This window comes from Sturnira hondurensis, unplaced genomic scaffold, assembly GCF_014824575.4.
Source record: "Sturnira hondurensis isolate 20B ecotype Veracruz unplaced genomic scaffold, ASM1482457v3 Scaffold0008328, whole genome shotgun sequence".
NCBI classification, from domain to species: Eukaryota; Metazoa; Chordata; class Mammalia; order Chiroptera; family Phyllostomidae; genus Sturnira; species Sturnira hondurensis.
Window position 1 is genome coordinate 15,455 of NW_028080959.1, and position 15,583 is coordinate 31,037.

At 51.8% G+C, this 15,583-nt stretch overlaps 1 protein-coding gene and 1 pseudogene across 1 annotated transcript in view; both read left to right on the top strand.

Moving 5' to 3' along the window:
- Positions 1-1,455: 1,455 nt before the first annotated feature.
- LOC118992741 (ADP-ribosylation factor 1-like) lies at positions 1,456-2,048 on the top strand (annotated as a pseudogene).
- Positions 2,049-8,399: 6,351 nt separating this feature from the next.
- NALF2 (NALCN channel auxiliary factor 2) overlaps positions 8,400-15,583 on the top strand; it is a 28,612-nt gene continuing 21,428 nt past the window's right edge. The window contains exon 1 of the mRNA XM_037054704.1: positions 8,400-9,587. Coding sequence (XP_036910599.1) covers positions 8,727-9,587 — 861 coding nt within the window. The 5' untranslated portion in view covers positions 8,400-8,726. The remainder of the gene's footprint in view (positions 9,588-15,583) is intronic.

Genomic DNA, 15,583 nt, shown 5'->3' on the forward strand with positions numbered 1-15,583 from the left:
AAAATGAGGTCCTCTATCTCTTTGCCCTATCTGTGCCAACTCACCCACCACAGCCAAACAATTGCCTGCTATAAATCCAGGCAATTATCCAGAATTGGATAATTCTGTGCGGGATCTTCCCTGGGTCTACTCACATCTAGACCAAATCAGCCCAGGTCTTTCAACTGTTCCTGATATGATGTGGCTGCTTGTGTACCAATCTAGTGACTCATGTCTGGACACTGTGCACTCAGTCATTGTATCCCTGTTTACATGGGGTGTCCAGGATGGAGCACAGTGCTCTCTGGGTGGGATGCTACAAGTGTAGAGAAGAGCAGAACCATCTTTTCTGTTGTTCTGGTTCTATACTCCTACTAATACAGCCTAAAATCTAATTACCCCTTTTGGAAGCATCATTACTCTGTTGCCTTGTACTGACTTTCCAATCAAATCAAGGTCTTTTTCACATGTGCTATTGTTAAACCAGGCAGGTCTCTCTATCCTGTGCTACAAGAACAAATCAGCTAGTTGCTAGGAGAAAGTCAGTCCAGCAGTCACAGCACAGTATCTTAGGGGTTTAGTAATAAAGGAAAGGTGGTCTAGGCAAGCAGTTCATGGTTGGAGTTCATGGAAGATGCTACCAGTTGCTTGCTCAATAAGGATTTCCCTCTTCTTCCTTCCTTACAGAATCCCAGTTTTTAAAAAATTTTTATTTATTTATCTTTAGAGGGGAGCGGAAGGAGAGAGGGAGAGAAATATCAATGTGTGGTTGCCTCTCCTGTGTCCCCTACTGGGAACTGGCCTGCAATCCAGGCATGTGCCCTGACTGGGAATCGAACCGCGATCCTCTGGTTCACTGAGCTACACCACCTGGGGCTAGAATCCCACTTTTGTTCAAAGCAAAAATGTGCCCAGCTAAAAGCACTAGATTTCCCAGCTTTCTTTGCACCTAGGAATATCCACATGACACAATTCTCATCAGAGGGGTGTAAGTGAATGACAATGGGGAAAGTGTTCCATTATGAATAAAAGACCAAAGCCTCTCTAGAAGGTCTTTTGTCCTTAGCCTTCTTGCCCTGTCTGTAGCTGTTTCCCCTTCTTATCTATAATACAGATGTGAGGTCTGAAGTAGCAGCAGCTGTTTACAACCATGAGACAAAAAGCAAATAGATAAAAGTCTGCCCTAAGCATGGTGGAGATGAAAAACCAGGGTCTCATAGCATTGTTGAATAGCCTTATCAGGTCTGGACAATCCCAGGAAATTTTTGGTACAAAAGACAAATAAACCTTTATTTAAGTAAACTATTTTAGAGTTGTCTATTATTTGTGGCCAAAAGTATACATAACTGAAGTAGGGTTACAACATAGGAAAACTGGGGCTCCAATTGGAGGGTAAACATGACTATAGGGATTTAGGCATTAAGAGATAAAAGTTGGGGGAGCAAAGCCAACACCTGGCTGGGTATAGTAGCTGCCATGCCATCTCCAAAGATTTCTCCAGCCAGTTTCCCTCCTGGCTACAGTGGAGGGAATATCTTTGTGAGCCTCTTCAAGAGCCTTTTGTGGCAAAAAAGAAATGCATGTTCTCATGTCCTCACAGTGGGCCTGGATGCTGTGGGGAAGAAGATCACCATCCTGTAAAAACTGAAGTTGGGTGAGATCTTGACCACCATCTGCACCATAGGTTTCAACATGGAGATTCAGGAGTATAAGAACATCAGCCTCAGTGTGTGGCACGTGGGTGGCCAAGACAAGATCCAGCCTCTGTGGTGCCTCTACTTCCAGAACACACAAGGTCTCATCTTTATGGTTGACGGCAATGACCCAGAGTGCATGAACAAGGCCTGAGGGGAGCTTATGTGGTTGCTGGCAGAGGCCAAGCTCAGGGATGCTGTCCTCTGACTCCTCCTGTTCCCAAACAAGCAAGACCTCCCCAATTCCAAGAATGCGGCAGAGATCACAGACAAGCCAGTTCTGCACTACTGTGCCACAGGAATGGGTACATTCAGGTCACCTGTCCCACCAGTGGGCACAGGCTCTATAAAAAACTGGACTGGCTGTCCAACTAGCTCTGGAACCTGAAGTGAGCCATGCTCCTCTCTTCCCCCTCATTCCCTCCTTCACCATCGCTTTCCTCTCATGTGGCAGCCATGCCCCTGTGGTGTGGGTGCCAGAAGCTATCCTCATGGCTGTTCCCAGTGTGCTTCACCATGCTGTACATGTGCAGACACAGCATGCAACTGGGTTTTTATTTAATGTAAATACAGGGTCCAGCAGAAGTAACACCTGCTTGAGTGTGGTTGGTAGGGTAATAATATGGGTGTAAAAATTTAAAGTTTTAATTTTCAACATTTCATCTAAGATGTTCAATGGTATGCTTGAGTGTGATATTGTTATGTTTCAGAATTCCATGCTTATGATTTTGTACTATAAAGGGGGGTTTATTTGTGCTGGGCCCTGTAGTTCTTGTTTCCAATGAGGCAATTTCTGGTACTCCTATGCAATATTACTTAGGGGGGGTTATTGTAAAATGAGAATCAACTCATAATTTAGCACTGAGAAATTCCCTCAGATCTTTAGTACAGAGAGTTCTCTGGATGTTAGGAACCCAGGGCCTCTAGAAGTTGTTGTTAGATTAGCCCAACACTCTTCCCTCTGGGCTTTAGATCTGTGTTTAGATCCATTGTGATGGTTGGTTTTTGACCCAAACTCAGTACATTTTTTAAAAGAATACATTTATTTATTTTCAGAGAGGGGGAAGAGAGGGAGAAAGAGAGAGAGAAACATTGATAGGTTGTCTCTCATTTGCACCCTGACCAGGGACCTAAACCATAACTCAGGCATGTGCCCTGACTGGGAATCAAACCAGTGACTTTTTGTTTTGCAGAACAATGGCCAACCAACTGAGCCACACCAGTCATGGCCAAACTCAGTGCATTTTTAAAACAGTTACAAACACAAGATAAGGAGACATACGAACACAGAAGGGAGAAATATGCCTGGTGTAGGTTCTGCCATAACAACTTGAGTCCAGTATACTTGTGGTCTGTCTCCCATCTGAAGTATGCAGTGGGAAGACCCAACCACAGTTAATTCTGCAGGGTCATTCAGTCCCTGATTGGCTCTCTCACTGGGTCATCTGCATCCCATAGCATTTGTTCTTGTACCTGTGCTTACACCACTGCCCAGGGGACAGGCTGTGGCCACCACTCAGGGATCCATAGGAGGGACCTCAGCTTTCCTTTGGGCACTCTGATGGAACCACTCTGGCCAGAGTGGAAGCTCTCCCATGATTCCCATGCACACTCACTGGCTCCAGGTTGTCTGGGTGTCACCAGTAGGAATGTGAACAGGTGGCTGTTCATCTTACAGCTCCCATGTAAGTGTGCTTTCACCCCCTCAGCCTGAAAGGGCCAGATTTTATGTCAAAACAACCACCTCTACTTTTTTCTTTTGTATTTTGACAAACACTGAAGAAGCTGGAGCAATTAAACTTTACTGTGGAACCTCTTATTGCTTTCGATACACAATGTTTTATATACTTGTTTTCAGTTTTCATTTTGACAAATGAGCACTGTAATTATAACTATTAGAATTTTTTTAAAAAGAAATACAAATAGGCAGTTGAGATCAGTGGGATCCATCATTAGGCCATCAGGCCTCAGGCACTGGGTGGAACTCAGGGTCAGGACTGTCTCCTTAGAAGGTAAACCAAAAGACCATGGCTGGGCCTAAGCCTTGACAGGGGACTGGTGGTCAGGCAGGGCCTCTGACTGTGGGACTGAGACATAGGACATGACACAGACGGTTAGAGATCAGAACTGAGCAATATGGTAGAGGCTAAGTGGAAACTTGAGGTCAGACAGACTGGTGGCAAAAGAACTACTTGATGCTGAGTTCCAACATGTAGGGAGGGCCTATTTCAAACCTTCCTATCTTAGGACAGGTGTAGTAGCCTGCAGGTGAAGGAGAATTACCACAACTATGCAGGGAGGAGGGAACCAGAAGGTGGGATCCAGGCAGAATCCAAGCAGCTTCAGATGAAGCTGTGCATTAGGCATCCTGACACTATTCTCACAAGTTCTTAGATTCACCCTTAACTTCTTGCTTCCATCTTTTGCCCATGACCCTTTAAATCTGAGCTTAACAGAAGTTAACAACTGTGTAACCACATTGATCTCTTTAAACACCTCCCACTTTTTCTTCTCCCTAATTGTCAGAATTTCACCACTGGAAAACCTTCCCCTCATCCCTCTACTCCAAGGGGTCTGTGCCCTCCCCAGTTTGAGAGCACCCTATCACTCTTCCTGGACACTCTGGGGGCCCTCAGAGGTAACCTACCTTTATCCTGTCTTTGGCCTCTGTGGACCTGCAAGTAGGTGGAGAGAAAGGGCTGGGAAGAAGGCTGGCAGGGACACACCAGTTCTGGGAAGCAACAACACCCTTCCCACAGGAGTATTTTGCTCCAGGAGCTTGATTAGATGGCAATGTCTTCCCTCCCCCGATACCAATTCCTTGTGTCATCTACAGTAAGAGAACGAGAGCTTCTTCTGAACACTGCTATGCTACCGTTTCTCTTTTGTGTTCAGTGGGTACTATGTGGGTAAGTTACTGTTATATTGTGCTCCTGGGATAAATGGACCTTTGTGAGAAACTTTCCACCCTGTGCACACTGGGGGAGAGAGAGGGGTCTTGCCTGAGTGACTTCTCACAGAAAGCTTCAGAGGTGCTTAGCCTGGATAGCCCTAGGCATGGCAGGCTGCTCTTTCATTGGCACTTGGGAGTGTCAATCACGGCAGCCATGCCAATGAGCTCTGAACTAGGTGTCCGTAAGCAATTAGCCTTCTTTGTTAAACAGAACAGTGAACCCTCAAAGGACTAAACAAAGAATGGCTCTGGAAAGAAAACAGTTGCTAGGTGGACAGGAGCAATCATGCCAGTGCCACTAAGTCAAACCCTTTGGTTTCATCCTCTTTCTTCAGGCCCCGTCCCTAGTTTATTCCTTCCATTTAGGCTTGTCCTAGATCCTTTGTTTTACCTCTGTTATGTCCCTCCCTCCTCCCTACCAGAATGCTGCATTCTTTATTCAGGCCTTAACACCTTTCACCTGGACTACTAACCCGTCTCCCAACCAGTTTCCCTGCCTCAAGTCTCCTCCCAACCACCACTCCAATCCAGCCTCCATCCTGTAGCCAAATGAGTCTTCTAAAAATATAAATCTGCTGAAAATCTTTCAACCTCTTCTGTGGCTCTTAGTACCCTTGGGATAAAGTCCAAACTACTTAGTATGGCACCCAAGGCCTTTCGTGATTTGGTTCCTGCCAAATCCTCAGCCTCATTTCTGGAAGTGCTCCCATTTTACACCTAGTCACAATGAACTACTTTGCGGGTTTCTGAACATGCCATTTTTGGCTTTGCTTCTGGGCCTTAACACATGACATTCCGTCTGCCTGGGACATCCTTCACACACCACCTTCTCTCCTGTCTGTCCAATTCTTACTCATCCCTTAGGATTTCAGCTAAATTCCTTCAGCATGAGACATGTATTTTACTCATTTCTTTATCTTGGACGCCTAGTACAGGGTCTATAACATAACGGATCCTCAATACACATTTGCTGAATGAATAAATGAACAAATGGCCCCCAGCTCAAATGGCTCTGTGAAAAATCATCTCTGAGGGAAGCTGACAGAGTCATCAGTGCCCCCATCTATAAGAAGGAGCCCTCTCCTCCCTCCCATTTATATTATTCTTATTCCATCAGGATGCAATGCCTTCTTTAAAGTGCCTGCCTCCCTAATTCACCTGTGAGCACGTTGAGCGAGGCAGGGCTATGTCTGATCCATCTGAGCCTCCTACCTAGTCCCCAGGATAGTGCTTGAAGCATAATGAATGAACAGGACTCCCAAATGCCTGACATTTTTGTTCCTTGTCTCATATCCATCTACTCCCTTTCCCACAAATTCTCACCACCTATACAGCCAAACTGTCACACTCATGGCTTCACCACTATGCAAGGCTCCTTCTCATCCCTGAAATTTTTCACTTGCATTCCTCTCACCTGCATTGCCCTTCCAAGCCACCCACCCAAATTCTGATACTTCTTTAGGAAGCAGTTTAAACTCTCCTTCCAGAAACTCTCCCCTGCTACCATCCCAGCACACCCTGGCCAACCTCTTAGTAGTGCCAATGATTCCCATCTATCTTATTTAGCCCCTGGCATCCCCTCATGTTACTCAGGGGAAAACCAAGACTCAGAGAGAGAAAGGACTCTCTCAAGGACACAAGACATGTTCAGTGGTAGAACTATTATTACCTGAACCCAAGTCTCCAGTCCATAAATCCTCCTGCTAGCCAACGTATACACCCTGTTTCCTCATGTACACTATAATTTCCTATAAGGAAGGAAGGACTGTGTCTTCCATGCATTCACTTTCCAGGGCTTTACTGGAGAGTGTTAAGAGAGCTCAGGACCCTGACTGCTGTGGCTCAGTGGGTTGAGCGCTGGCTTGAGAAGCTGGCTTGGGGACTGAAAGGTTGCTGGTTCAATTCTTCTTCAGGCATGGACTGTCGGCCAGGTCCGCAGTGGGGGCAGGATGGGGGCTAGCTAGAGGCCTAACATGCAGCTCCATATTTCACTCACTCTTTTTCTCCCTGCCTTTTCCTCTATTTAAAATAAATAAATAAATAAATAACAAAAATCTTGGCTTCATTGGTTACTAGCTGTGTGACCTTAGGCATCTTAACCACTCTAAACCGCAGCTTCCTCATTTGTAAATAAAGACAACAGTAGTGCCTGCTTAATAAGGCTGTTGTGAAGATTAAATGAAGTCGTGCTTGTAAAGTGCCTAAAGTAGTAACTGAACACCTAGAATACATTCAATGGAGAGGTTTTTTAAATTGTTATTCTTAATATTAACAAATCCTTAAGGTAATGGTTGATTAAAAATTACAATCTGGAAGTGGGACGGGGTGAGTAAAGGAAGTGGACAACCGGGACACTCAGAAATTTGGTGGAATCCAAACAAGGTTAGTGGCATGGCCAGACTTTCGTTCGTTTGAGTTCCTAGTGCCATGTGATTGTGTGAGGGCCCCAAGCACATGGCTCCATCCGGGCGGCGCAGCTTCCCTAACTCTTGCTCATCTATTCTCATCAGCCCTATAGGGGGAGCCAGGAAGCTAGAACCGGGAAGAGGCTGCTGGAAATCTTACTAAGGGCAGAAACGACACCCCATCACTACTAAACATCTTAACCCACTGTCTTAACCCCTCCAGCACGCTCTCCAAACTGTGTCCTGCACAGCTGCTAAACTAGGAGCTGTCCTTCAGCACCAGGGGCCGCCTTGGCCTCGGGCAGGATGGTGAAGGCGAAAGCGGAGTTAGGGACACAGGACTGGTCCGATCCGCAGCCGGCTCTAGTGTCGCCTAGTCATGGGGATGGAGAGGCGACCCAGGGAGGCAGCGAGACACTATGAAGATGCCTTCTGCTTCCAAGAATTACCCTCAGAAAAACCCTAGCCCTCGTGGGGAGTGAGCGGCTGCCCTGGACCAGCAGGCGGGCTTCTGGGTTGGCGGGGGAGGGGGAGCGCCAAGGCCTGGGACTCAGCGTGTGGCGTGTGCACTCGGGGAGCAGGCGGACGAACGGAGGCGCTGAAGTGAATGGAGTTGGGGGTGGCCTGGAAACATCCCCAAACAGCACAGTCTGCGGCCGGCGGGGGCTGGGGTGGGGGGGTGTGTGGGGGGGTGCAAAGAGTCCTAAGGCGCAGGCGCAGTCGGGGCCCCAGTCCCGCTCCCTCCTCCTCTTCGTGCCTCTTTCTCCGCCCCACTCCCCCCCAAACACACTCGCACACGGGCTCTCAAGGTGTTCTCCGCACAGCGGAAGATGGCGACAGACTGAGGGGGCATGGCCAGCGGGAACCATGGGGCTGTGCCTCTCGGCAGCCGCCACAGCGGTGCAGATGAGAGGCGGAAGCGAGAAGCGCACTAAGTAAAGCCCTGCGTCCGCGTCCGACGCCTGTGGCGCTGCCGGGAGCCAGGTGGCCCGCGCGAGCCGGAACTCCGTGAGCAGCAGGCGAGCAGCAGGCAAGCAGCCGGAGCGCAGCCGGCCCGGGACCGGCCCCGAGGAACAGCGAGAGCTCCAGCAAAGCCCGAAGGGCTGGGCAGCTGGTCGGCCGGCAGGCCTAGGAGGGCGCGAGTGAGGCAGGGAGCGGCACGGAGCGGGCAGCTGGCGGACGGGCGGGAGCGGCGCGGGGCGAGCAAGCAGAGTGGAGCGCGGTGGCCGGGGCCCGCACGGCGGCGCTGAGGGGCGCAGAGCTGCGCCGAGCCGAGACGGTCGGAAAGGAGTGTGAGGAGGGCAGCCGCCGGTGCAGAGTGGAGTGTCTCGAAGCAGAGGGCAGCTGAGGGGCCCGACACTATGAGGAGCGTGGCGCTGCTGCCGCAGCCGCCACCGCCCCAGTGCCCCGCACCGCCCCCCGCCGGGACGCCGGGCAGCGCCTAGCGGGCCGGGCGGCCGCGCCCGGACTGCAAGCCAAGGAACGCGGGAGGGGCGCGAGGACGGCACGAGAGCGCCCCACGACTCTATCCTGAGTGGGGCCCCGGGCCGTCTGGCCTGCCTCACCATGCAGCCCCCGAGGTAGAGCCTGGACGGCGCCGAGGAGCGCGGAGCGGCGCGCAGCCCGCTCGTCCACCGGAGACTGCCGTCCGGCCTCGCGCCTGCCTGCTCCCGCCAGCCCGGACCCCCCTGAAATATGTTCAGGGGCGCTTGGATGTGGCCCGGGAAAGACGCCGCTGCGCTGACTATCTGCTGCTGCTGCTGCTGCTGGGCTCCCAGGCCGAGCGACAAACCTTGCGCTGACTCCGAGCGGGCGCAGCGATGGCGACTGTCCCTGGCGTCCCTGCTCTTCTTCACCGTGCTGCTCGCTGACCATCTGTGGCTGTGCGCGGGGGCCCGGCCCAGGGCCAGGGAGCTGAGCAGCGCCATGCGGCCACCCTGGGGGACCGACCGTGAGCGGCAACCGGTGCCTCCTCGTGCGGTGCTGCCACTGCCGCTGCCTCCGCCCGGTGATCCCAGCGCGTCCCCGGGCACCTGCGGTCCCCGGTACAGCAACCTGACCAAAGCCGCCCCCGCCGCTGGTCCCAGGCGGGACTGTGGTGGCGTCCCAGAGCCCACGGGGCTGGACGCAGCTTGCACCAAATTGCAATCTTTGCAGAGACTTTTCGAACCGACTACCCCAGCGCCCCCTCTGCGCCCCCCTGACTCTCCTTCTCGTGCCCCGGCTGAGTTCTCCTCCGCCAAAAAACACTTGCTCAAAGGCCACTTTCGGAACTTCACTCTCTCCTTTTGCGACACCTACACGGTCTGGGACTTGCTGCTGGGCATGGACCGCCCGGACAGCCTGGACTGCAGCCTGGACACCCTGCTGGGGGACCTGCTGGCCGTGGTGGCCAGTCCGGGCTCTGGGGCCTGGGAGGTGTGTAGCAACTGTATCGAGGCGTACCAGCGGCTTGACCGACATGCTCAGGAAAAATATGACGAGTTCGACCTCGTGCTGCATAAATACTTACAGGCGGAAGAGTATTCAATTCGGTCCTGCACGAAAGGCTGTAAGGTAGGTTCTGGCATCCGCAGCCACGCGGTGGGAGCGGTGACAGTGGGACCGGGACAAAAGGAGGTCTCGCTCTCTGGCCACCATACCTCCTCCTATCTCCCCCACCATTCATGGTGCTGCACTAGGAGTGCTACTTTGGTACCTGCCCCAGAGAAGGGGCCTCAGGGATTCAGGTCAGGTCACTGCCTGGCCAACTTCCATTAATTCCGGGGTTGGGAATGGTCTGACTGGGGCCTCCTGGCGCCCCACCCCGCCTGAGCAGGGAGGGGTCATGGGTCCCGGGCTGGCAAAGGGGTGAAAAGAGGGATCTGGCCCTCCCAGCCTCCATCTTCAGCCAGCAGTGCCCTCTTCCTTTCCTGGGCTGGAACTGAAAGTCTTGGAACTGGCTGGCGCAGGGGGAAGGCCAAAGGTGGAAGGAAGAATATTGGCAGCCTAGCCCTCACCCTTTGGTCCTTGCGAATGAATGGGCTGGAGGAGGGGCACCCTGCTGGTGGGAAACACCACGGTGTTGACCTTATATGACCTGGGGTGGCTGGTCAGAGCCTAGGCAGGTGGAGCCCAGTGGTGCCTGCCTGTCTTCCCCCAAGGAGAAGCTGCTTACCAGCTCCTCTTCCCATGACAAAAGGAGCTGGGAACAGACCACAGCGACTTGTGGGAGGGCCACTGAAGGTTGGTGCATTACCCAACTCCCAGTGCCTTTCCAGCACCCAGGGGTGGCAGTGGGCGGACAGCTGGCTTTCTGGCCACTGGAAACAGGAATCCACAAGAGAGACAAGGCCGCTGCAGAATGGGCCTGCCTATGGCAGGGCTCAGATAAGAAACTTCTTGACTCTCAGGAGGGTCGCTGTGGACAGTAGGTGTATAGGGGCTGTAAACATTTGGGACAAGGTGCTTCTGCCCTGTTGGCTCAGCCTGGCCAGGTGGCCTGGCTTTGGGAGGAAAGAGAACAGCAAGGTCAAAGGGTCAAGTGACAAGGAGACGGGGTGGGGTGGTAGCCTCACCTGTCCTGAGGGGCTGAGAGCTGGAGAGGGAGACAATTGTCCCCTAGTCTAGCTTGTCTCCCACCAAGGTTTCAGGTAGGGGCAGAAAGTGCCTCTTTCAGTCTGACACGGCTCCTATGGACTTCTGCAGGATTCCATGTTCTTGGTGGGCTCCTTAGGGATTTAGGTGGGGGATTGGGGAGGAAAGGGGTAGCTCCTTGCTCCTGACTTCACTTTCTCTTTCTCCTTTTTCCTGTTCTCGTAACCTAGCTGTCTCCCTCCCGCCTCTCTCAGCCTCAGCTGACTCACTGCCTCACTCACACTACCAAATGAGATATTCCATTTCTTAAAGGTGTACAGACAGATACACACAGAGACACACTGCCATACACCAGCACCACTACCCGGGGCAAAGTCACACAGAGATACAGAGGGGTTGTTACACCAAGCAGTGCCATAGAAGCAGACACCCCATCACACATATACATATTCCCACAATGTTAGAGACACAAAGACAGAAGTCCTGTCACATGAAGAAGGACACATTTTTGTCATATAGATAGAGACACACAGCCTTGATGTCAGCCACAGATCCACATATTCAGTAGGAACAGACAGACGTGGTCCACTAGCAGAAGGAATAAAGAATATGGGTCTTTTATGGCCCTCAATTTGACCCCGCGGTCACAACTTTCCTTTTCTTCAGTAATTACCAGAATGAATGAGAGACTACACCACAACTTTCCCATGAGGTTTTCCCCATGTTATAGCTGGCTTCAAGCTGTGCCTGATCCCACACTAAATAATAATCACTTGTGTTGATGATTTTTACGAAGAAGTTTGGTGTAGGAGAAAGACCACTGATCTCCAGGATTTAGGCCTTATCAGCCTCTGCCACTTTGTTAACAGTGTGACCTTGGGCGTGTCACTTCACTTCTCTAAGCTTTCACTTGGTTGATTGTAAAACAGGAATAATAATCCTTGCTCTGTCCACATCCTGAGTCTTTCATATGAGAGATTCAAATGCAAAGAGGTAGCTGACAGTATTTTGAAATAATAATATATAACACCTGACATTGGTGTCATGGCTAGGGTTTTAACCTCTCTCCCATATATTATGCGATCACATCAGTCCAAGGAGACTGGTCATACTGGAATCATTATCCCCATTTTACGGATAAGGAAACTGAGGTGCAAGGGGATCAGGCAGTTTGCTCTAAGATCACTCAGCAAATGAGCAGGAGTCCCAGGCCTCCAACTCACAGGTTCTGGTGCTAAGTCCATGTTTTGTTTTGTTTTTTGCCAGGGCCTCCCATCAAGTTCCCAGTGGCCAGGCCCTCCCTCCTCTCCTTTGTCTCCCTGTCGCTGTTGCTCTCCCTCTCTCACTCTCCCTCGCAAATGAACTCTGCCTGCTCTCTTGCTGCCTGCTGTGCCAGAAGACAGGCAGTGCCAGCTCCATAGCTTTCCTCTTGTCTTTCCTACCCCTCTCCAATGCTCTGCCCCTCAAAGAAGGCCTAGACCTAAGGGGCTCTCGATTCCAGCGGTACTATGGGCACTAAGGGAAGACATCCCTGCCCTCCTCTTTCCAGCAGCCCCCTCTCTTCACCCCATCATCCCACTTACATCCCAGGCCTTCTCTGCCAGTCCCTGATCCTACCCCCATACGCTGAGCCTGCCTGTTCAGCTCCAACCCCAAATGGGATCCCTTGGAGTGGATGAGCATCCTCAAAGCTTTTCCTGGATGGAGAGCCCACAGCCCCATTCCAGGATGAGGGGACTTCCTCTACTTCTGGAAACCACGGCTGGATCGGTTTCAGGGTCAGGTGACCCCCATCCTTGGGACCCTGTCCTGAGTGTCTCAGTCAAATCCTTCCTGGGCAGCCCCAGAAACCCTGTTTTCTCCCTCTGTGATGTCTGCCCCTGTTTTGGGCCACACAGGGCCCCACGAAGCATACCTGTCCTCACCGCCGCCTGTGACACCTCCCAATTTAGTACCAATTGCGACATTTGCTTAATGTGCGACTGACTTCCTCTCGCACAGCTGGGCGCTGTTAACTTAGGCCATGCCCATCCCCATCCTGGCCTCTCCCAACCCCAAGGCCACACTCCACTCCCTGTTATCCCCCTGTGCATACACCCCAAAACACTTTCCACCCCCTCCCCCCAGCCCTCACGGCCCTGTCTAGGATTACTGGACAACCACCTGATTCCCCATAGCTCTCCATCCTCCCAGCCCCACCATGTGCCTCCCTGGTTCAGATTGCCTCTTCCCTTACCTCTACCCTTCCCCCTTCTAACTCAGGGCATTGCAATTGAGGGAAGTGGTGGAGATGGGAACAGATTCCTGGCCTCTTCTCTCATAGCTCTGATCGAAGAGGAGCTAGAAGCCCAAGAGAAGGATAGGTTTCATCTCTCTTACCAGCCATTTGGTAACAACAGTAAAGATTAGTGACAAGAAAGGATGTGATAGTTCTGCCCTTTTCTGAACTCACCCAAACCCACATGGAAGGTGGTGTGTTTGGTTCTGGGTCTCACACTGAGCAGGTCAGGAGGAGGCTGGTACCCGGGTTCTCCTGGACAGAGTTGAAGGAGCTGTTTCATCTGGGGAAGAGGCTTTGGTGTCTACTTTCTGACCTTGGAGGAGTTGTCATGGTGCAAAAGAAGAGACATGTCCTGCTTAGCCCTGGGGCACTTTGTAGTTACAAATTCCTGGGTTCGAACCCAACTCTTTCATTTATTATCTATATGACGTTGAGCTACAGACTTTTTTCCCTCAAAGCCTCACTTTTCTCATCTGTAACATGAACCTCAGCCTTGTGAGGTCATTATTAATGAGAAGTCTGCAAAGTACCTAGTACTGGCCCAGCAGAGTTAGTTACTCAGTTAACAGTTGGGTTTTTGTTTTCTTCCAAAGAGGGACTAGACTGCCTTAGGAGGAGGGAAGCTCCTATTCCCGGCAACTGTCTGGCCTGATTCAGGCAGACCCCTGGAGGAAATGCTGTGGAGAAAACTCTAATTCCAGATGGGAAGAGTTGGACCAGGTGACCTCTGAGGTCTGTTTCAGCCCAGAGTTTAGGCCCCTGAGCAGAACCTGCTCCCCAAACAGCAGCGCTGAATGGCAAGGGCTGGGAAAGGAGGCCTAACACCCACACAAGGGCAGGGGGGTGGCGGCTGCCAGAGCCAGTGCCTTGCCTTCTACCCATACCCATTGGGGCCCTGCTCTTCCTCCACGCTGGCTGGCAGCTGTTTCTGCCTTACTGCCTTCCTCTCTCCTCCCACCTGCCACAGCTTTCCTGCCAAATAGGACTCCTGGGCTAACACTGGGGCTGAGAGGAAGGAGCTCAGGGCACTGGGCAAAAGGCAGGAGCCACAAGTTGGCCAGTGTTGTCATCCAAGCTGGCAGGCCCACAGTTAGCCTCCCTGACGCAGGGTTGGTGTGGGCAGAGAAGGTGCTCTGGTCTCTGTTTTGAGGTGGAGGGAGTGGCAATCAAGAAGCCACCTCCCGGGAATCAGGGCAAAGTCTCCTCTGGGGAGAGGCCACAGAAGCTCACTGCCCAGTAATTTGAGCATGGAGTTTCCTAGAAGGGGCAGAGACAGAGAAGAGGCCACATTTCTAGATCAGATGAGGTTATAATGGGTTAAACGTGGGCCAGAGAAGTGTCCTTACCTGGCCCACGCCTCTCCAGACCCCTGACCCATCCCCACTATTACCCCTCATATTCCTGCCAAATTGTTGCCCACATTCAACACCCTCCATCCACATACCAATGATGGCACAGCCTCCCCAGTCTTCTATTCAAAGATCACCCTAGACCCTTTCCAAACCACAGTCCACACCTCACTATCTAGTCCATTACCTACAGCTCCACTCCATCCCATCCTCCCCCTCACTCCCTGCCCTGCTCCTCTCTCAACAATTGACCCGTCTGGTCTCCCATCCCTCTCCACTCCTTTCATCTCCTCTCTTCCTCACACAGTTCCCAACCTTTACCCTGAGTCCTTACCCCCAACTCTCCTGGCACTGCATCTCAGGTGCCCTTGACACCTCCACACCTCCTCACCCCTCATACCCCTCCCACCCCACTCACACTTCACCTCACTTTTCTCCATGCCTCCTCTGCTCCCCTCTTTTCCTGTCCTCTTTATCCCCCCCTTCCCTCTCTGCTCTTTTCTCCTCCCTCTCTTCTCTCCTCCACACTCAGGGTAGACATGTGCATATGTACCTGTGCACACACTTAAACACCTTAGACACACAGACTCACACAAACACACAACCTTCTTCATGGCTGGTTCCTGACTACTATTGCCACCATAGCAACAGGAACCTCCAAGAGGTATACAAAGGTATCTCCTGAAGGTGAAGGGTAAGGGGAGTTAAATGGAGGAAAGGAACCTAGCAGTCTCCCACCCAATCTCATGGACTGGCTAAAAGAGTCTGCTGAACACAGTGGAGGTGTAGGGGGTGAGGAAAGAGAAAAAACCAGTGGTGGATCTGAGATTAAAGGAGGTTCACAGGTCTCCAAACACATCACAAGCATGAGAGGGTGCTTCTGAGCCATGTAGGTACATGGTGGTCTCCTCCCCAGGCATCAGGACCTCAGGGAAAGGACACCTGCAGCCTTTCCGAGTATGTAGTTGGGTGTGGAGGACAGCACGGCAGGCTCAAGGGTGAGAGTCTGTACCAGAAAATATTTTCCCTTGGGGCAGTTCCTTTGTGTTTCCACCATCTGAGGCTGTTTACCTGCTGTGCACCCATGCACACTGGGCATCAGACCTGCCTGTCCTCAACTCATGCCTGAGGCACATGCGGATTGCAGTTGCGGGTGTTTGCTAGACAGCCAGGGACAGCATGTGAGGGGTCTAGACAAATACAGGCTTTCAAAAGCACCATGCTCTGATGCCACTGACCTGGGAGATCTCTGGGAGACACGAGTTGTGTTCCTGTGGTCATGCAGAGTAGAGACGCTGCACTAGACTTTTTTCAATGAGCATAAGAGGAGCTTCAGAAAAGCCTGA